At 33.0% G+C, this 23,538-nt stretch overlaps 1 protein-coding gene across 2 annotated transcripts; it reads right to left on the bottom strand.

Annotated features, from left to right (window-relative positions):
* Positions 1 to 15,086: 15,086 nt before the first annotated feature.
* On the bottom strand, positions 15,087 to 21,581 carry LOC122010419 (uncharacterized protein YtfP-like). 2 transcript variants are annotated; one of them, XM_042566950.1, is made up of 15 exons: positions 21,370 to 21,581; positions 21,042 to 21,227; positions 20,325 to 20,438; positions 20,140 to 20,227; positions 18,580 to 18,725; positions 18,386 to 18,487; positions 17,524 to 17,595; positions 17,355 to 17,454; positions 16,773 to 16,855; positions 16,236 to 16,313; positions 16,060 to 16,158; positions 15,912 to 15,962; positions 15,764 to 15,820; positions 15,648 to 15,689; positions 15,087 to 15,272 (listed from the first exon to the last, which is right to left on the bottom strand). In XM_042566950.1, the coding sequence occupies exons 1-15, from the start codon at positions 21,505 to 21,507 to the stop codon at positions 15,195 to 15,197; spliced, it is 1,434 nt and encodes a 477-aa protein (XP_042422884.1). In that variant the 5' UTR covers positions 21,508 to 21,581; the 3' UTR covers positions 15,087 to 15,194. The 2 variants fall into 2 exon arrangements, with proteins under 2 accessions (XP_042422884.1, XP_042422885.1); XM_042566951.1 differs by lacking the exon at positions 18,386 to 18,487.
* Between the last annotated feature and the right edge of the window lie 1,957 nt (positions 21,582 to 23,538).

Below are 23,538 nucleotides of genomic sequence, written 5' to 3'. Positions count from 1 at the left end.
CCTCCCTTACCTAAAGAGCTTTGCTGGTCTTTTGACAATGGGTTTATATTTGATGTTAAATTTAATAATATTTTGCAGACATGTATGAATATCTAACACTTGTGATGATGAATCAGACATGATTTTTGGAGCATATTCCAACAAAAATCATACAAAATTGAAGGAGCATGAATAAATAAGTGGAGGAATATTCCTTCACATATTAGTAAGATGAGGGATTTATTCGATCGAGTCTCATTTGAAGAGGTAAATTTTGAATATTGTCACTTAAGTTAGGTTAATATATTTTTTTATCATTTGTTTTAATAATTTGACAGGTTATGATTGACCTAATCCCTACCTAATATGAAAAATTAATGGTTGAGAACCTTGATGGCGTTAATGACATTCCACGTCTAATGGAGACATCACAATTGAAGACAACGAAGCAGGAAACCAAAGTAATAAGGAATGTTGTAACTGCATTATTCAAGCAAGCCGAATTAAGAAGCTAACAATGGAGAACATGCATTTGAACGACAGAGTGAAAGAATTACTTGAAATAATAGAAAATAAAGGCATGCAATCTCAATCAAGTGATCCTGTAGACGATCCTCAATGTGAACTAGTAGCTTTTTAAACAAGAATGAGAGGACATGATAAAAGTCGCTATGATTACAGGGATACTCCAATTGATAGTCCATTGTGACTCCAGATTTTACCTAAGAGGCAGCAAAGAAATATATAAATATGCGAGTCTGTGGAGAACATTTTAACAGAAGTATAAGGTAAAAAATTTGTAAAAGAACTTAATGTTGTGGAGAAGGGGAAAGGAAAAAATTGATGTCGATGATATGGAAGAAGAAAGAGACATCGTCACATTAATGGAAGGCAATTATGAAGATGAGGCAGAGAAGGATGCAGCTAGGATTGCCCAACTTAACAAAATGAGGAAACAAGTCATTACTATAAGTCTGTATATTTATATAAAATAATATTTTATTTGATTTAATTTATTAATTAAAGGTGCTTTATGTTTATGGGCATAGTTTGTGAAGAAATAATTTAAGACTTCGAAGAAAAAAAATAAGACGAAGATGTGACCTACTTGTTAAAACAATTAGAGAACCTAAAGTATATGAAATATATAGTTGATTTAATTAAGTGATAAGTCAAGATAATTAGAAGATTCTTTAATTTAGATAATGTTGGTGTAATCATGCCCTAGAAGTTTCAATGTGTTGACAATTATTTAAGTTTAGGTTAATACGTTAGATTTAACAAGTATTGTGAGTTTGCAGAAGAAGTCCTTGCAGGTCGGAAGACTGGATGTAAGGCAAAAGAAGGCCAAGAAGGTCGAGGACCATATTCTTGGCAAAAGAAGTCCTTGCAGGTCAGAGGATTGGATGTAAAGCAAGAGAAGTCCAAGAAGGTCGAGGACCGAATTTTTGGCAAGAAAAGTCCTTGCAGGTTAGAAGGGTTGATACAAGGCAAGAAAGTCTAAACGAATAGGCATTCATCTGGCACGAGGTATTTATTAAAAGAAATATGTATTAATCCACTTGCTATTAATCAAGAAACCAGCAATCGATTGGTAAATTGATTGAGATGCATGGCTGTGAAACAGAGTGTTCCTGGATCGATCAGTCAATCGATTAGAGTAAACCAATCGATCGGTCGATTGATTGGTGAAGCTTCTGCGCAAGGACGCTCCTGGATTAATCAGCGGATCGATTGGAGTAAATCAATCGATCGGTCGATCAATTGGTGAAGCTTCTACGAGAAGCGTAGAACGCTCCTGGATTGATCAGCCGATCGATTGGAGGTATCCAATCGATCGGTCGATCGATTCACAGAGGTTCTGCGTTTCTACGCTGGAGCATAACGTGTCTGAATCGATTCGTTGATCGATTGATAAATTCAATCGATTGAGAATAATGTCCCAATCGATTGAGGTTCAAACCAAATGATCTACACCGTTGATCTTGACGTGATGACGCTCAACGGATACTTTTGAATCGATTGAAAGACAAACCCAATTGATTCATGGTAACGATCATGTGAGAAACGACTATATTTGAAGACATTTAAAAAGCTGGAAAAGATGCAACGAAAGCCCTCACCGAAAAATACACTGTTCTATTGCTCTCAAGTGCTCAAGTTCAAGCTCTCTTCTCCATATTTTCAAGTTGTAGTCTGCAAAGAAGAAGGTATTCTAAGTTTGTAATCATCCTCTTCTTCTTCCTTGTAGTGGTTGTGATCTTTTTCTTTTGGAGAGAGAGAGAGAGTTGTAAATCTTGTAAGGTTTCTCCACCTTCGGTGTAATTCCGAGAAGGAAAAGTTCTATAGTGGAAGAGTGACGGTGGTGTGGATCCTTGGACTAGTCACCTTCTTGAGGAGGTGGATACCAAGTAAATACAAGAGTTAGTATTGCTTTCAAGTTTTCGCTGTGCACAATCAAGTCAACAAAGAAAACGAAGTGAGTCATTCGCCCCCCCCCCCCCCAAGGTCTAGCTCAACTGGTCCTAACAAGTGGTATCAGAGTGAGGTTTGCTTTTGAGGATTCACCGCCAAGAAAGCATAAGTTAAGAGCTACAAGATGTCATTGAAAGAGGAACATAGTACTTCACGACCACCGTTCTATGAAGACAGCAACTTTGCTTACTGGAAGAGTCGTATGGAGTACTATCTCATGACCAAAATTGATATGTGGTTCTCAATCACAAAGGGATTCACGGCGCCAACCGAGAATGGAAAAATGCTTGAATCATCAAGGTGGACCGTTGAACAAAAGATGAAGGTCAAGTAAATGCTAAGGCGATTGTGACTCTTCAGTGTGGGTTGAGCTCGGAGCAACTCAACAAGGTTGGACTTTTCAAGAGTGCCAAGGATTTATAGGATAAGCTCATTGAGCTAAATGAAGACACCAAGGATTTAAGAATTGCAAAGAGAGATCTCTTAATAAATCAACTTCAGAATTTCACAATAAAGGATGGAGAAACAGTAAGTTCACTACATGGGAGATTCAAGGAACTCTTAAATGGTCTCCATTCAGTTGGAGAGAGTGTGGAGAACTAGTATCTCATAAGGTGTTCTCTAAAATCGTTCCCAAGAAATTCATTATGGTCATCCATGGTGGATGCCTATAAGGTTTCAAGGGATTTTTCAATAGTAAAATTAGATGAATTATTTTGTGAACTTGAATTGAATAAGAAAGCTAACACAAGCCACAAATAGAAAGGTATAGCCTTGGTTGCAGGTGAAAAGAGTAAAAAGAAGCACAAGGAAAAGAAGAAGGAGAAGAAGGAGTCATCTTCAAAATCTGAGCAAGACAGTGATAGTGATAGTGATGAAGAGCTATCATCAAGTGAAATGACAAATTTTGCTCAAAGAATGATGAGACGTTCAAGGAAGTTTGACAAGAAGGATGTTAAGAAGATCTTCAATGACGACAAGAGAAAAAGTAAATCTCTTGTGGATTCAAAGACTAAGACTGATATTATTTTCTATGAATGCAAGAAAAAGGGGCACTACAAAACGGAGTGTCCAAAATTGAAGAAGCAAGAAGAAAAGATTAAGAAAAAGAAGAAGACCTTGAAAGCCACATGGGATGACTCATCCTCAAGCTCATCAGAAGAAGATAAAAGGAAGAGCTCAAGGCATATGGCACTCGTGACCTTAAGCCATGTAGAAGATAGTGAAGATGAAGATAGTCATGGGGAGGATGTGGAATCTTCAAGTGAGTCATCATCTAGTGATGATGAGGTAATTTCTCCCAAGCTTTATAAGATGTATGCCACCATTGCATGCTTAACTAATGCACTAGCTAAATCAAAAGGCAAGGTTAAAAAGTTGCAAAATGAATTGAAATCAATTAAAAATGAAATTGTGTTATGTGAAACTTGCATGCCTCATGAAAATGACATGAATGAATTTGATGATATTAAAAAGGAAAATACATCTTTGAAATTACAAGTTGATGATCTTAGAGGTGTTTTAGAAAAGTTTACTTCAAGCTCTAAATATTTGGATATGATTCTAGGAGCTCAAAGGGGTGTGTACAACAAAGCGAGATTAGGGTTTAAATCACAACATAAGGAAATCAAATTTATGTCTCTAATTAGTAGAAATCATGCTTCAAGGGTTAAGGTTGTTCAAGATTTGTACCAAGCAATTTGTTGTTAATGCTATCGGACCCAAAGTTTATGTACCAAAACATTTGGTTTATCGTATTTAAACAGGCATGCGCCGAGGGGGAGCATCCAACCACATGATTCGTAGATAGTGGATGCTCTAGGCATATGACGGGAGACTCTTCAAAATTCTCATCATTAAGACACAAAAGTAAAGGTACCATTTCTTTTGGTAATAGTGGTGAATTAAAAGTTATGGGAATAGGAGATATTAGAATTTCTGAAAAATTTATGATAAAAAATGTGTTATTAGTGAAAGGCATGGTTTTTAATCTTTTAAGTGTTAGTCAACTATGTGATTCATATTATGGAGTTGAGTTTAACTCATCTCAATGTCTAATTAAGCATAGTGAACTAAACACCATTATCCTCTTAGGTCATAGAAGAGAAAATATTTATCAAATTGAGTTATTTGGTGTTACTAGTGTATTTGCTAAGTGCCTCATGTCTAAAGAAGAGGAGACTTGGCTTTGGCACCGGAGACTTACTCACACCAACATGAGGAATATCAAAAGACTTTCGAAGAAAGAGTTGGTGCAAGGATTTCCAAAGTTGAAGTTTCAAAAAGACAAAATGTGTGATGCATGTCAAATGGGTAAGCAAACCAAAGCTACCTATAAAGGTAAAAACGTTGTAAGTACCTCAAATGCTTTAGAGCTCATTCACATGGATTTGTTTAATAGTAGTAGACATATATTCTTTAAATGGTAGTAGGTATTATTTTGTGATTGTGGATGATTACACTAGATACATGGGTGTTCTTCTTGAAACATAAGGATCAAATTCTAGATACCTTGATTGTTTTTTGTAAAAGGGTAGAAAATGAAAAGAATCATAAGATAAACAAAATAAGAAGTGATCATGGAGGTGAATTTGAAAATGATAGATTAACAAGTTTTTGTATGGAAAAAGGTTATAAACATGAATTTTCCACCCCTAGGTAGTGTTCATTTTTGTATGGAAAATGATAGATTAACAAGTTTTTGTATGGAATGATAGATTATAAATATTAGTTTCTGTACAACCTACCCATTCAAGGTCTTCATACTCTATCTCTAATAAACGTATTTGTTGACAAGTTGGTACATTAGCCTCTGAAAACTATTTTGTCAATGTTTTTTTGGCTGCCAAAACACTATGATGTGAGCGTAGCAAATGCACCTTTGATGGAGTCAAGAGTGGATGATTATGGGCTTCTATAAAGTTACAGACAATTCAATCCAGTCCCGTCTGTTTCTTGACAAATGCAATATTTGCCTTACAACCCGTTCTAACTGTGTCACGTGTTCTTTCCCTTGTTTGTTGATCAGGGTTTGGATATTTATTGCGTCGCATTAGATCTATATGTCCTTCTTTAAAGAATACAGTTTGTTTCCACGTCACTTCATTTGTCATTTTATTTTTCCTGCTCGTGCTATTCCTTGAATTAAATCCGGCTTCTCATGCATATTGGTTATAGAACGAATATATATCCTCTAGAGATAAGAATTACATTCCAATTTTTGACTTTCGATCATCTGTAACTTGGGGAATGAATTCTTGATCATCAACTCTATTTTCTTCCATTGCGCCCTCGCATTATATTTGACAATAGATAAATAAATAAAAGCTATTCCAATTAACATAATAAAATAGAAGTGATTCTAATATAGATACAGCATCAAGTCATAGACATGATATAGATACATTAGTAGATACCAATTGCTATTTTTGGATGTTGGGCACACATATATCTTGTCCTAACAGAACATTAGCTAAGTTAAACATGGACTTGAATGTCAAGAATACAACTAGAAGCTAAATGTAGCACTATTCAGGTTTCTATTACTTGAATCTCAAGTTACACACCTTGCATTGTTCTATAGGACTTTCAACTTAGAATTTTCTTATTATTTCAATTTCCAGAGCGCATTCTCATATAAACAAGGATATATCAATATTGGAACAGAAAAAATGTAGCACTGTTCAGGAAAAAAAGCTAGCCATAAAGTTCGACAATTTAGTAAGAGAAACCATGAATTATAATGTATAGCTTAATTTTCATATCGATGAACATAGAATCAGAGCAAACAAAGTACTGACACGAAAGCTTTTACCGGAGAAGGATTTTCCAGGCGTGAGAAAATCTAGCAGTGCAGTTTGGTGTGGGCGGCTGATCGTGGCGTAGGGAGGATTTGTCGTGGCTTGCATCGAGAAGGTAGTTGGTTGCCGCAGAGAGAGCTCGCGTCTGAGCTTTGGCGAGAGAGGCGATTCGGTTCCCGGGTTCGGAGAGGGAGGCGCCAGCGCTTCTGTTATGGAGTTAGCACAAGTCGACGCTTCTGCTAGGGTTCGCGGAGAGGAAGGATCGCGAAGAGAGGGAGAGCTTGCGGCTAGAGACGGTTGAGCGGCGCCGCTTCTGCTAGGGTTCGCGGAGAGGAAGGTGTGCGAAGCCTGTCGAGAGCTCGCCAACGCCGCTTCTGCTAGGGTTCGTGGAGAGGAAGGTGTGCGAAGAGTGGGCGAGCTCGCCGCCGCTTGTGATAGGGTTCGCGGAGAGGAGAAACTACACGTTAGGAGATGGCTCGTGGCAGTAGATGGCTCGCGATGGCTCACGCGGATCATTTTTTTATCCTCGCCCTTTACTCAGCTTCTCACACGATTGACATAGACGAAATCGCATAAAACCGCAGCATAAGCACCGCAGCCTACGGTTTCTGTATATATATATATATATATATATATATATATATATATATATATATATTACAAATAAAATTAAAGAAAAATAAAATAGAAAAAAAGTAGATAATATAGATTTAAAAAAATCAATATAATGAAATGAAATATATCTGTAAAATATATTTTTATAATATTAAAAAAGGAGTAATATATTAAATAAAATAAATAGATTTAATATTAAATAAGGTATTTTTATTAAATTTTTATAATTTTAATTTATTTATTTAATATTAAATCTATTTATTTTATTTAATATATTACTCCTTTTTTAATATTATAAAAATATATTTTACAGATATATTTCATTTCATTATATTGATTTTTTTAAATCTATATTATCTACTTTTTTTCTATTTTATTTTTCTTTAATTTTATTTGTAATATATATATATATATATATATATATATATATATATATATATATATATATATATATATTAATTTTTAAAAATTTTAATTTATTTATTTTCTATTTTATCTATTTATTTTATTCTATATATTACTTTTTTTTTAGAGTATTTGGATTTCTTCAAATTCACATTCCCTAGGAAGGTTTAAGAGAGAGATGTTGTCAAAACTTAGTTTTAACTATCAATATGAAGTTCTTATGTCGTACCAGTTGGCACAGAATAGTACACCTGATTAATATTCAATAAACAACAACTGTTGTCCTATTTTATTTTTCAAGCACAACAACACTCACTTTGTTTAAGTCATAACTTCATTTTAGTTCAAATCAAATTACAAGACTATTTAATATTTTCAAACGCACCCTATAGACTTGAATTCAATGGTTGGTGCTAGCCTATTTGATTTTCTGAAAAATATCTTAACTGCTAGCAAGTTTTTTTTACAGACATGAGATATGGTGTGAAATTTTATATATCAAGATCAAAATCTTGGTTGTGATCAATGAACAAAGTGGCCAAGAACAAATCATATAAGGCCCACATTGGGCTTGATATTATCCCATATCAAGCCCAATGTGGGTCTGATATTATTAATATCAGGCCTAAATCAGGCCTAATAGGATCATATCAAGCCCACGTTGGGCCTGATATTAAGGTTGTCAATTCGGGTGGATTGGGTCGGGTTGAGTTTTTGTAAAAAAAAAACAAACCCGAACCCGACCCCAACTGAGTTCAACCCAAAATCCCGAAACCTGAACCCAAACCTGACCAACCCGACCAATCCAAACCGACCCGGATAACCCAAAAATCCAACTCAAAACGACTTTTTTTTATTTTCTCTATAATTCTTCACTTTTATCTCAATACTCCATCATTATCATACAAACATGATATTAATATGCATAAAAACATCTTAATTTTCAAAATAAAATTCGATTTAACCAAAAAAAAAACCCACTAAACACTATATTTAGGTCAACCCGGGTCAATCCAAACCCGACCTGACCCAACCCAAACTCGGTATTCTCCATTTAATGGCCCACCTTTGGTGGATCCTAGTTAATACTGAACTATTCTTGGGAGCTTGATTTATCTCACCATGACTCATCCAGATATTGTGCATGTTGTTCATGTGGTTAGTCAATTTGTCATTGCATCAACTACAGTTTATTGGACTATTGTTCTTTGTATTCTCAGGTATCTTCAGACACTCAATTTTAAAACCTTTTATTTCCTTCTAGTTCATCTCTGGAGTTGTGTGCATACTAATACTAATTAGACTGGTGATCTTATGGATCACAAATCTACCACTGGTTTTTGTATTTTCCTTAGTGATTACCTCATTTCTTGGAAGAATAACAAATAAGATGGTATTTCTAGATCTTTCACAGAAGTCGAGTATCGTACCATAGCCTCAACTACTTGTGAGATAGTTTGGTTATGTTGGTTGCTTGCAAATATAGGTATGTCTTTTCATCAACCTACTTTGTTATATTGTGATAATCATAGTACTATTCAAATTGCATGCAATTCAGTTTTTCATGAGCAAACAAAATATGTTGAAATTAATTGTCATATTACTCGCCATCATCTTCAGGTTGGCACCATTATATTGTCATTCATTCCTTCTAATCACTACTAGAATTTCCTTGATTTACTTCGCATATTCACTGAAGTCGTATATAAATAATTCCGAAGTAGATGCACATGAAGTAAAAGGATATTATTTTACTTCGTCTTATCTGAAGTTGTATCCAAGAAAAAGTGAAGTCTTTGATCGGTTCAAGGAGGCAAAACCGATTTAGAGTTGGACCGATACTGAAGTAAAAAATATCTTTTACTTCATTGATTTTGTAAAGTGTAATTGATAATATGTAACTTTACAGTTTACATTAATTACTGAAGTAAAAAAAATATCTTTTACTTTCTTTATTTTATAGCATGTCAAAGTAATAGATAATATATAACTTCACAGTTTATATTAATTATCGAAGTAAATATATTTTATAATTTCATCATAATTTGTACTTGTCAAAGTATTTAGTATTATGTTACTTCACAGTTTATATTTATTAACAAAGTAATTGATTTAAAAGATTTCATTATTTTATATTATACTAAAGCAATTAATAAGAAACGACTTCGTAATCACTAAATTATGGTGAAATAAATGCTTTCTTTAACTTTGACTCAATTTTAATGTGTTAAGGTATTTTGTTTTTTATTACTTCACCATCTAATTTTAGTATTGAAGTAATATTGAAGTAAATAACCATAATGTATTGCAACACAGTTTTAATTTGATGAAGTAATTGCTTATTACTACTAAGTGATAACATGTGATAATATGATCGGTTGAAACGGGATGATAAGATTAAGATACTACAATATCTTAAACAACAGAGGTCCCACAGCTAACAAGCTACATACCAAGCTTAATCGAAAACATCACTTAAGTACCATAACTTTACATTTTAACAATAAATACAGAACCCAATATGTGTGTCATTTAATCAATCATAAAAAACTAATCAAAATAAACAATTGAATAACCCTCTTATACAGCAAAATCTTACTATCTTGTCAAAATATACTAGAAACCATAGTCCAATAAATCTCATGCTAAATTAGTAAGCTCTTTGACTTTTTACTTCAAATCACATAAATTTTATCCTAAATAATCTCATGCTAAATTAGCAATTGAACTTCCAGCAAATCTAATGGTGGTACAGAAATGGAGACCTCTGTAAGAAATCATATAGTGATACATCTGACCAAGTCTCAATAATCCACAATATCATAGGCAATGTTTCCTTGCACATCAATCTGTTCTTTCTCGATTGGTCCCTAAAATTAATAAACCAGAAGTTAGTATTTAGACAACGCAAAAGCATTTCCTCCATCAACTAAACAATGCTAGGCAGTAGGCTCACCTTGACAACATAAACTCCTCTAGCAAACTTTTTACCCAGCCTCTTTGATGCATCACTCAGTTTTACACCAAAAAAATCTCATAAATTATAAACAATAGAGCAAATAGTTATATCTGTCATGTGTTCAGATTTTTCATTTCTCAAATTTAGTTGTAAATAATATTGTTTGGCTATCACTCACCAAATAATTCAAGACCTTTCACAATAGCAACACTTTTGCACTTATTGCAAACAATCTTTTGCATAATAAGTTCATGCTTCTCCTAGATCAAAACAAGCTAATCCTAATTAGCATATTATTACTAAAATCATTAAGAATACAACATTAACTAAAACATGTGAAGATTTAGAATTAGGAAACCTAATTACATTGAGTATCCTTCTGATCTAAGGTTTCACATCGCTTAAGCTTCAAATTTTACCATACCACAATTTAAATCTTCTATAAAATCATGATTACAATGAACCTGACCCCACGGGTCATCCGAATTGGTAAGCAGTGGATCGTTTGCCACTTGAGAACGCGGAGTCGAACCGTGAGGATGTTGGAGCATAAATCCCCGGACCCCTGTGTATCTCACCCCACCACTACTTACCCGCTCGGCTACCGTGATTTACCTTCCCCGTGATGACCTGGAGTCGGGTGCGACCGGGGTACTGGGGGCAAGCGATTTACCACATGATCAAGTGAACCTATCAATTTTAATCATTAGAACATAGCAATGTTGCACAAATTGAAGTTTGTCCTAACTCTACTTATAAACCATTTTGAATAAAACTACGGGGGATCGCACGAAGTCGATACCATGAAAAGAAACCAGGTCAATAACTAAGTGGATAATATGATGGAAGTAAAATATAAATTTTTAGCCAATTCAAGCTTATTACTTCATTATTTAAAAATATAAATTTTATTTTGAGATTTATTACTTCATTGAATAGAGATTACGAAGTAAATTGTCACTTAAAATTAGAAGTGAAGCCCACATTTTTTAATTGATGAAGTTTAAAATGGTATTTACTATGTCAATTTTATTGCCGAAGTTTATTACAATATATTACTAGGTAATTGATAATCGCCAAAGTAACTATTAGCTAAGTTTATCATCAAAATTCTACTAATGAATCTATAGATTGCTAATATGTTTATTAAGGCGCATTTAATTTTACACTTTCGTTCTTGTCTGACACACTCTCAATACTTCTAGATACTTCTAGTTGTAGTATTATAAGTTTGAATGGACATGTTAGATTATTATTATTATTATTATTATTATTATTATTATTATTATTATTATTAATAAGCTTTTCTATTTATTAGCTATTAAGAATATATTAGTTTCTTTCTTGGTATTTAATCTTAAAAACATTTTATTACGTAAATTTTCATTAAGTTCGATGATAATAATAAAGCAACCTCTAGTTTTCTCTATTTCCACCATTACTATCAGTAGTATTTTATTAGCTTATTACAAATTGTCAATTAAGTTCATTTAAAAGCATGAATTATAAAAAAACAATCCCTTCAATGATGTCAACCATATATATACAAAGAAGACCTTGGGAATGCAATGTATCCTCAACTTGATTGTTCTGTATAAGTACCCATGACAAACTTGATAAATCTGTATCCTCAAAGGTGAATAGGTTGGTAATTGGACCGATCGATTATAGAAGTCCAGTTTTTAAACAAAAGTAGGTATAGAATTACAAATTAAAACCCATCAACTGCTCCCAGTTGCCATTAATACATAATCAGGATTACATTGTTCGACTAGATCCATTATTTTTTTCTCCAGAAATTACCCACTATCAGACCTCTAAAACTATTTTTCTCATCTACAGTACAATTTTAAAAGGAAATTATATTTCAAAGAATGCAGAAAAAACATTCATTAAGATTACTTCAAAAAATTCATTAAGTCCTTTTCTTATTTTTTTTTTTATACATAGCAATCTTGCTAGAATTATGACGGTGTTCTTCTACATTTCCAAATTCATCTAATATTGAGTAAACCGTGTTTGGCTAAATGTCCGAAACAATCTTCAACAAAACTCCGAAAATAGATCCTCTATCTCAAGATTCTCATGTCCTCTCACCGATCGGACGGTCATGATATCTTCATGATGTGCACTGCATCCTTAAGATATGATGTAATCCGTCCTTGAAAAATAATAACCTTTGCTATAATTTAAATTATCAATATTTTATAATATAATCGGACACCCATTAATATAATTAATTTCAAATCAAAATATTAATCGGCAGTATTATTTTTTATAAAAAAATATGGGATGATTTTAAAAAAAATAGTTTAATTTTTTTTCATTCAACTAAAAGAAAACTTCTCGTTCAATAGTAGTTTTAACATTTTATAATGAATGGTTCATTTTGTTTATCTCATTTAGCTCACTTAAAAATTGGTCTTATTTTATTCTTTTTATCCATCAAACATATAACTATTTAACTCTATAATATATTCAATAATAATTTATCAAAAAATATAATTTATTTAATAATAAAATTATATATGTGATAAAGATTATCATGGAACATATAAATTTGATCAAAAAAATTATAATTTATGTGATATATATAATTTATCATATTAAAATATAACAATGTTAATATTAAATAAAAAATCATTAATAACAAGTTTAAGAAAAAAGTGACTTTGATACATCCGTATAAGTAAGAATTGTTAAAGTCATTCAAAACAAATATAACCGATATTAAAAAAGATAAAATGGTAACATCATTAATATATATAGTATATAATTTGCTACTTTTAAAGAACCGGTGGATCAAATCGATGGACAAAATTCAACCCTAACCACCCTTCACCAAATCCATGGTAAGGTAAAAATTGAGTGAACAAATCACAGTTTAGGGTTTAGGTTTCACAATTAAGTGTGACAAGGCGAGGACAGGTGGTAGTAAGCAATTGGCTATCTTGATCGATGAAGTCCGACCGTCACATTGGACGCATTGGGCGCTATCTTAAGCAAGGCCACTACGCCAAGTGAATTGCTACCCTTCTCGAGTACCTTCATACATGGAGATTGTTTTCTCTATCTTCATGTGAGTTAGTTATAAGGTCATCTTGTTGTTGAGATTGCTGAATTGTTCCCCTCAAAACGAAGGAAGGATGAGAGTAAGTGTCACGACCCGCAATTGGGGTCGGACATCGTCGTTACTTTCAAATGAAAAATTCGAAAACAACCAACCTCGGTAGTATAGTAATTACAAAACAAATCAGTTTTTTCATTCCAAAATAAATGGTAAATTGTTATACTATTTGAATTAATTAAATTACATCAACTTAAATTTGAAAATCTCATATTGCAGTGAAATTCTAGTCTTCCCATCATAAATTGTAGTGAATTTATCATCTCCAGAACTCGAGTTGTGGATTGTATAGGATGAGTGACTTGGAATCACCCAGTAAGCGGGGAATAAAACACAAATACAATAATTTTTTAAAACGATAATTTTTTAGTAGTAAAAATGACAGTCAACTTAAAATAGAAATATACATAGACACTGAAATTAGATCATGTTCCTCATGGATTAAGCTGATATTGGCCCTCTAGAATTATTCCTCCTAGAGGGGAGGTCGGAAATCAAAAATAGTTCAGAAATTAAAAGTATTCAGAATACGTATCCCTACCATTTAGTTCATAAACAATTTAGTATCCCAAAATACATTAATAACAGTAATAAGTAATCTCCAGTAATGGATAATAACAGTGGTGAAACAAAAATAATTTTTAGAAAATAAAAATATCACTTTTGGAACTCAGAATTTGCATAATAAGCCCACTTACAGAAATTATTGGAAGTTGATACAACGATAGGGAAGATGGGATTCTTGAAGTACACTTCTCCTTCCTTGCCAAAACGAAGCTCAATTACAGAAATCCTTGGAAGTTGATACAACGATGGGGAAGATGGGATTCTTGAAGTACACTTCTCCTTCCTTGCCAAAATGATTATGTTGAGGATATGTCTTCTCTTCCGATCAAGTTTTTCTATAACTTTCTCATGGTTATTTATAGGGGTGAAGTTTTGATTTCCACCAATCTCACTATCTCCACTAATCCCACTATCTCCACTATCTTATTTGAATCGTGGTCTTATAGTAAGAATAGGGGTGGTATACCAAAATATCTATTTTTTATATACTATATACCGTACTGAAATATTTGGTATACATAAAAATCATATCGATATTGTATCAAATTTTTAGTATGATTAAATTTCATATCATTTAGTGTAAAATTTCAGCATCGGTATGGTATATTAAAAATTTTGATATAAATATTATACCGATACTGATACCGAAAATGTAATTCAATATATTTTAATACAATATATACAATATATTAAATTTTTAATATTTTTCTCTATAAGATTTGATGATCACTTCATATGAATTAATCTCCCATATTCAAATTGATTTGATTACTCAATCCTATTATTTTTCTTTAAATATTATATAATATTTCTTTAATTATATAGACACTTAAGAATATCTTTTTAATAGAAAATTATTAATAAATTTAACAAGTATTATTACAATAATAATTTATTTTAAAAGAAAATTTAAATATAAATTTATTCTTTAAAAAAATAGAAGAAATAAATATAACGTGTTGAAAGGATTATTTGAATATATTTATCGCTTAAAATCAAGTGAATTAACAACCTATATGAGATAGCCGCTTTGTATTTGGGATTGTAAAGATCCTCGTTTAATTTGTTACTTGAATTGTGTTTTTTTATAATCCAAGGGTTCGAATTCAAGTGGAAATTTTTTTGAAGTTATTTACTCTTAAATATTAATTTTGTTAACTAAACATCAAAATTCAAATTGTTTCAGATAATTCATAATCATAATGTTTTATTCATCAAATGATGGTTAAATATTTTTTACATTAATAATATAAAATATATGAAAGATTTATTCACACAATCTCCTGTTGTTTGATGCCCGCTCGCCAATTTTTGTCCCGGCAATGTATCCACCGCTCCAGGCATTCTGCAGAAATTAATAAAATAAAAATAAAATATTTATACTAAAAAAAACTGGATTTAATTTGTACCAGTCACACAAACAATATTTTTGCAGAAAATTTATGTGCAAAAGAACTTTTGTATCAAAGGTTACTCAGAACAAGATTTCGCCTAAACCAATGTTTCTGAAACCAATTCGGTCCAGTTAGAGTAGTAGCACTTCGATTGGTTCAGCTCTCAGACGATTGTTCATCATCAAGGTAACATTTTTAATTATCTTTCTTTTTTGTCGATCAGTCAAAGTAAACATAAGGTTACATACGCAATTAGCAACACCATCATGTTGCTAGCTAAATCGATATGTTCTTCAATAGAATACTTCCATGTACATAAAAATTACCTGAAAATTGAATCCGCCAGTAATCCCATCTACATTTAGTACCTGCAAAAACACATGATTTCTAATTATGTTATCCAACCAATAAACTACAAAGTAATAGGAAAACAACAGGTTACCTCGCCCGCAAAAAATAGATTTGGTGTTACTTTGCTTTCCATAGTGTTTAGTGATATCTACATTGCAATATAAGAAAGGAGAAAGTGACGAGTTAAAGATAAAGAGAATTTACTCTCCTTTTGATTGTCCGTGGAGCAGAGCACAAACCTCAGAGAGTGGGATGCCTCCGGCCGTGACAAATTCGTCTTTGAATTGACCCTTAAGGTGCAAGAGACAGAATAAACAAGGTAAATTTAACCGAATTTTAGACAAGTTCAAGAAACGATACTCAAACTGGGAACCCAAAGTTGCATACTTTTCCTGCTATTTTAAACGGACATTGCTTTAAAAGTAGAGCTAAGGAAGTCAAATGGTTGTTCGAAATTGAAGCCCATAATATGTCTGCTTCCAAACCCTGAAAGGAGATAACTAAATTGGTTCAGAAGTCTTAGAGAAGCAAAATTTAAGTGAAACAAACAAAGTAAATGTAACCTCGCGTTCCAATAAATATCTCCAAAATCGTTTTACCAAATTGAACTGTGAAGGAAATGAGTTGGACGCCTTAGTTTTCTGTGATAAACAAGCATGATCAGAAGCTCAACAAGGGAAACATTGATAAGGTATTCACATGTTGAAGAACAAAATCACACTTTCAGTCCTAATTCAGACAGTTTAGAAGTAAACAAAGATATCATTGTAGATTCAAAATGTTGACAGAAGTTCAGAAACTCCAAATACTTAAGCTCAAGACCACTCATAACACAATTTTCTAACATTCTTTTCATTCCAACCCATCATTGCAATTCTTCATTGTTAACTCTTTTAAGTTTCAGCAATCCTTCATAAACATTCACACTCACCAAAAACACAATATGTAAGGTTCTTCAAAAACACTCAAATTTGCAATTTGGTAAACACAAAAAAAGAAACTTTTCCTAGAGACGGATAATAGTAAGAAAACAAGCAATTACTAGCCAAATAATAGCGGATTTAGAACCGAAATATAAGAGTTGAGGAAAGAAACTAAACTGCAAGCTGGTCTTTATGCTGGAAAAGGATGTGTTTCACATCTTCTAAATGGATGTCAGGTATAAAGTCTACCATAAGCATTCCTGTGCATAATCAACAAAAGAAATTGCTCAGTATTAGGTCAGTGCATCAATTGAGATAATGTATGCTGCAGTTAGTCAGTGCATCCATTGTCTGATAATGTACAAAAGAAATGCAGTATAAGGTCCTGCGGAAGGTATTTGTCCATTGATACTGCAAAAATTAAAAAAAAAAAAAAAAATACAACATATGTGGATTACTTAGTAGATGTACTAGAAATTACTCAGTATATCCATTATCTATGATACATGCACAAAATCTTAGTACATCGCATGCACTCCACATTCATTCATTCATTATTTCAGTAGTTACTATCATTTGTACTTTGCTGGTTATTATAAATTGTCAAGTCAATTTAAAAGCATGAATTATAAAAAATAAAAAAATAAAAATCCCTTTAAAGCTGTCAAACATATACAAAGAAGACACTGAATTTTCCAGGAATTGTTGCCCAAGAATAAATTAAGCATTATTCATTATGAGATTTAAGATAATTGTTACCTGAATATTCAGAGAGAAAAAGTTCACGAGCTCCCCAGGCAGATAAGCGAAGAATCGCAGGCCCACTAAGGCCCCAATGGGTAACTAGCATAGGTCCAACCTACATAAGTCATATATTATTTCAGAATATAGTAAAAAAATTAATATGTAAAATAACCATACAACATGCCTGTGTATATTCCGGCAAGTTCTTTTGGATATTTTTCAGTTTCAACTTTGCTTTAACTTTAGGAAATGTGACCTAGTAACAGAATATAAAAAATGTGAAGTCCTTGAAGAGCTAATAAAAACAACCACCATGTCACACAATGCATAAGTTTTGAACACAATGGTTTTGTATTGTAAATGAATATTATTATAGGATATTTGTAAAATTTTGAACTGTGCATGATGAAATCATCGTGCAACCATGAGACAGGATGGATAGAATGGATGATTTCTTAGTCGAGGATATTTTGTAGATGTTTGAATAGTTCATGATGAAATCTGGCATGAGACAATGAGATAGGATGGATAGGATGGAGGATTCCTATCTTCTGTCTCCTGTTAAACCAAAGAGAATAGAGGATTATTTGATTGCTTTTCTGACAGTCGACAAAAAGGACCATAAAACTAGATCAACAACCTCATTGGTACACTATTAAAGAAATAATACTCACTCAAAGAAAAAAATCATAAAATTTACAGAATGGGCAATGAACTAAAGCTCAGAAACTTGCAACAACATGGAAGATTTTTACTGAAGTATTTGAGATATGTTTTGAGAAAAACAATGGAAATATGAGATGTCTCATCATCTGAGTCCTTCAAACTATGTGTATAGACTAATGATCAATATAAAAATTGTCAAATATTTTGAAATTCAAGTCCATTGTGTAGTCAATACTTCATATTATCAGAATAACTAAGACAATGATGAAATAATGGTATATTAAATTGAAAATAAATAGAACTACCTTTGCCTACAAAATAAATTTCCTATCCTTTACAAAAAAAAAAAAATACCACTAAAAGGCTCCATGTATAAGTACCCCTGACAAACTTGATAGTTCTGTATCCTCAACTTTAAAGGTGAATAGACTGGGAACTGGGTCGATTATAGAATGACCAAGTTGGACGGCAATTTTGTAGCCCTGTTAAAGAACTACTAATATCATGTATCATAGTGATTTAGTTTTTACATACAAAGGAAAAAAAAGTATGTATAGAATTACAAATTACAAACCTGTCGACTGCTCCCAGTGGCCATTAATACATAATCAGCCTTAAAGTGTTCGACTAGATCCATTGTTCTTTTCTCCACCTTTAGAAGAAATTGGCCATTATCACTTAAAGACACCTCCGAAACTGTTTTTCCCATCTGCATTACAACTTCAAAAAGAAAAATCTATTTTAAAGAATGCAGAAAAAAATTCATTAAGATGCATTCACAAAAAGTGAGAAACACAATTATGTGCAAGTTAAATTAATAAATAATGGTTTGGCAAATTTGACTTGTAAGATTAGTGAAGGATTAAAGCAAATAATTTGTCAAAATCCATTGAACAATTTTATTTGTTTACATATGTGCAAATAATTCTGGCCTTGAACATAATTTTCAAAATATTACAAATATCCAATTAATAATTAGATTAAAAAAGGATTGTTTCTTTGTAGGTATAGAAAAGTCTCCAGCATGTTAGGACATTCTCATACATGTTTCCCATTGCCTTAAACCCCCTCCCCTCTATACAAGATCTATTCATTTCCAAATGAGAAGAGCAAAACAACGGGCAACCAAAAAGATACAGCAAGGTGTGATACAAGGAGCCACAGCATGAGAAGGATTAGGTTGTCTGAGAAGATGAGGAGAAGAGAATAATGAGGAAAATCTTAATCTAGTTTCTTCAAAATAACAGAACAGAAAGAGAAAGAGAAGACAATAAGAGGTAGGGAGAAAGAATGACAAAACATAAATGATAAATAGTCTACCATGTGAGGTGCTTATCCATTTGTCCTACTTCTAAACTCTAATATGAACTACTACTCACACAAGAGATACCTATCAACCTTCACTACGACAAAATTTAGATGATGGCATTTAAAATTTCCACTTAAAATCTTTTTTAGAAAGAAAAAAAAAATTGCATTATGTATCACATGTTGGCATAGCCTATTTTAGAGTTGAAAATAGTGATTAGAATAAATTGGCAGCATTTGAAATTGTTGTTAATATTAGCACTTAAACCTAATTTGTTGTATTGCTAGCCATGGGTCTCCTTAATTCCCAAGTTAGTGCTGGAATTCTCAGAAGCTAGCTTGAATAGCATTAGACGACAACCAAAGAAGCATATCATATGTATCCCAATCTACGACAAGTTTAGGTTATTAACCTCGATATTTATCAACTCATGAAGAATGATGAGTAACATCTTTCAATTTTTTATGTAATGACAAAGATGCTCATACTAAGAGATTGAGTAAATCAGCATGAACACCAATGTTTTTGTTTTCCTGGATTTACATTTTCCAAACTCATTAGTTAATATCAACTAAAAAATACATAGCTATGCACGTCCTTCAACATTTAATTTAATATTTTGAATCTCAGTTGACTATTATTTCCTTCAACGTCTTGAAGATCTCATCAATTTGTTGCATACGTAAAAGCAAGGAATGACTAAAATGATCCAAGTTAGTTGAGTATGAAAACATATTAGCCAGAAAAAAGTAACTGTATAAGTGCATGCAATCATTTTAGAAAAGGTATCAGACGCCACATCTTCATTGGTAAAGAAAAGAATACCTCCATGCCTCTTTGCTTCATTGAGAAGACAATCTACAATAGATGATGAGTTGTTGCTAACGGGGAAAACTCTTCCATCATCTTCTGTCTGAATATCATTGTAGTAAAAAGAATAGAACTGTCTTTAAAATGGCAATCATACACCAAATATGGAGAAGAATAGAGTAGATATTTCTAAATAAAACCTTAAGCTTAATCCCATGATCAGAAAACCAGCATATTGTGTCCTTTGGTCCATGAATGTTGAAAAAAGAGCCTCTCAGTTCTCTATTTCCTCGAGGATAATTATCCACTAGTCTCTGTAATTGAAGCAAGCAAGCATGCTCAGAAGAGTAACAGCATGGCACTGCACGATAAAAACACTAAGTTGCATGCTAATTTGCCAATAGATAAAGGGAGAGAAAACAATCAATATATTCTTGTGATGTATGAAATTTTGTCTCTGCGACTAATATGGGGCAGTATAGAATTCAAAAGAAGTGATCGGAAGGTCAATATCAGTAAAACAATGATTGATATGGGCTATACATAGCTTGCCATGGGGATGTTATATATAATTAAAAAAATTCAGTGAAACAATAATATAATCATAATATCATGCCTAACATGACAAGTGCTCCCTTTTGCTAACTTACCCACCACCAGAATGCACACAGATTGCACCCTTTTTGCCCCGCTACTACATCCATATTTGAAGATTTGCTACTGGAATATGGCATAAATTATATATAGTGAGAGTAAATTAAGACAATGCTGATGCATTAACAACCAAATGCACAAGGCATGAATGCAACATTTCAAGAACTTAAAATGGCAACCAAGATGGGAAAAGTAATAGCTCTTCTTCATTTTATTATTCCAAAACTGTGATTTTGTGACATGTGAAAAAGCTTTTCCCTCACCGCTGCATCAAAGAAATGTCCATTTGTCACATTGCATCGACCTCCCCCGGAAATTTTAACCTTCGCTAATGGTTTCCCTTTTTCAATAACCAGCACATTTAGGTGCGGAGCTAGAGACTTCGCTCTAATTGAAGCATAGACTCCAGCAGCACCACCACCCACCACAACCAACGATTGCTCTTCTGCCTATAGAAGCAGATGCAACTATCAGTCCACTGATTTAAAAAAGAAGGCATGAGCAATTAGTACAAGTACGACCAACCGAACAACAAAGAGGTTAACAAAGCTCCCATATGTCTTCCAAAAGAGATGAAAGCTAGGGTTTTACCTGTTGGGCGAACGCTATGAGTGGCGAAGAACAGCAACGCCTCCTGTGTCGGGGGAGCAAGGAGTGACTCTTCCTACGGAACGAGGCGACTCTGATGGAACTCCAAAAGTGCGAGAGGTTCGCCGGACTCAAGATCATCCTTATGGCATTTCCTGGCGCAATCTCCGAGCAGCCGCCAGTTCCAACCACGGAGAAGAGAACTACTCACTTCGAATAGTATCGCACTTGATGGAGCCCATGGGCCACGTTTCAATTCCCAGAAAGTCCTTGGAACTTGATCTATAGGCTGGCCCAAGGGACGCGGTTCATGTACCATCGGTCCCGTCCACCTGAGCGGATGGGCCATATTTCAAGGCCCAATTCCCATAAAGACCTTGCAATTTGATGCGGTTCATTGGAGCATCGGTCCGGTTCACCTGAACATTCTCTTCAAATTATCAGCTCCATTTTGCCCGCCCTCGCACAACTTAAAAAGATTTACGAGTTTGTTTGTGTCAAGAACATTTTGTGATTAGAAATCATGATTGCCAAATATTTTATTTATCTCAAATTTTTTTAAGTAAGAGAGAGAGCATATATATGACGGTAAATTTTTGTGAATAAATTTAATATTTGCTTTGATAAAATTCATTTATATACATCATTTATCAAAATGTCATGCACGTTTTTCAAAAAAATGTCAAATGAGCACCACATTTAAAATGAAAAATGAAGTGTCTAAAATACCCTTAGATTAGATTTTTAATATTTAAGTTATAGCAATTACTAGATAGTTGTTATAATCTATAGCAACTGGTTGCTAGCTTCTTCAACGTATAACAGTTGGTTACTAATTTCTAGAGTAACATTATCTTATATTGATTTTACTTATTGGAGAGTAATAACCTGTTAAAATAATATTTTAATGAGCAAAACAAATTAAGAGAACTCCATGACATCCACTACAAGTTACTAGCTTCTTCAACATATAACAGTTGGTTACTAGTTTCCACAAGTGACATTATTTTATATTGATTTTACTTATTGGAGAGTAATAACTGTTGGAAGTCTAAACCAAATTGCATGCTTTGACGGCTAAACCAAATTGTATTGTTGAAACTCAAAACCAAATTGATTTGGTCTTCATCAAGTCAAGTTGGATTGAATTATCTAGTGCCTAATTAAGTTAGCATAATGAGTTAAATTGTCAAGTACATACATTTGATATAATAATGTATTTACTGTAGGAAGAACCAAATTGTTTATGAACTTCCTTTGTCATGGCGCTATAAGTCAAATTGTATCATGAAAAACATATATAGAGAAAAAAAAGGTTACATTTCTTTCTTAGCTATATCTCTCCTCTAAATTATTACACTCCTCTTCTATTCCCAACTATCTTATCTTCTCTCCCATCAATTGGTATCAGAGAGAGTTAAAACTCAAGAAAAATGGCATCTAGAAATGTTGCTACTCCATTTCCACATACTTTCAACGGAGAAGATTATGATTATTGGAGCAACAAATTTGAAGTTTGGTTGAAAGCATTCGACTTATGGAATATAGTCAATAAAGGGTTTATTGAGCCTGAAGATGAAGACACCTTGAGTGATGTTGAAAAAAAAGTTTTGGTGGATAATCGGAAGAAGGACACTCATGCTTTCAATCAGATCAATCTCGCAATAGACAAAGGGGTGTATGAGAAAATCCGTAAAGTAACAACATCAAAACAAGCTTGGGAAATTCTACAAAAAGCTTATAAAGGTGATGAACAAGTGAAGAATATTCAACTTCAAATTTTGAGATCAGAATTTGAAAAATTGGAGATGAAAGACAACGATAATGTTGCCGAGTATTTTACAAAAATTGGGTCTATAGTGAATCAAATGGCTTCGAATGGTGAAGTTTTGGATGATCTTAGAATTGTACAAAAGGTACTTCGTTCTCTTCCTGAAAAATATTTTAGTTTTGTTACTGTTATTGAGCAGACAAGAAATTTGAAGAGCATGACTTTGGAGGATCTACAAGACATTCTGAAAGCTCACGAAGTGAAGATTAGTCTATTATTTCCTCAATCACAACAATCTGATCAAGCTCTTGAATCCCAAGTTTCAATTAGAGGTCGTGGTTCATCCAATCATGGTAGGAGCAAAAATTTCAAAGGGCATGGTGATTCGAGCTCTCGTAGAA

The sequence above is a fragment of the Zingiber officinale genome, chromosome 8A (genome assembly GCF_018446385.1).
Source record: "Zingiber officinale cultivar Zhangliang chromosome 8A, Zo_v1.1, whole genome shotgun sequence".
Classification (NCBI taxonomy): Eukaryota; Viridiplantae; Streptophyta; class Magnoliopsida; order Zingiberales; family Zingiberaceae; genus Zingiber; species Zingiber officinale.
This window is presented reverse-complemented; position numbering and strand designations above follow the sequence as displayed.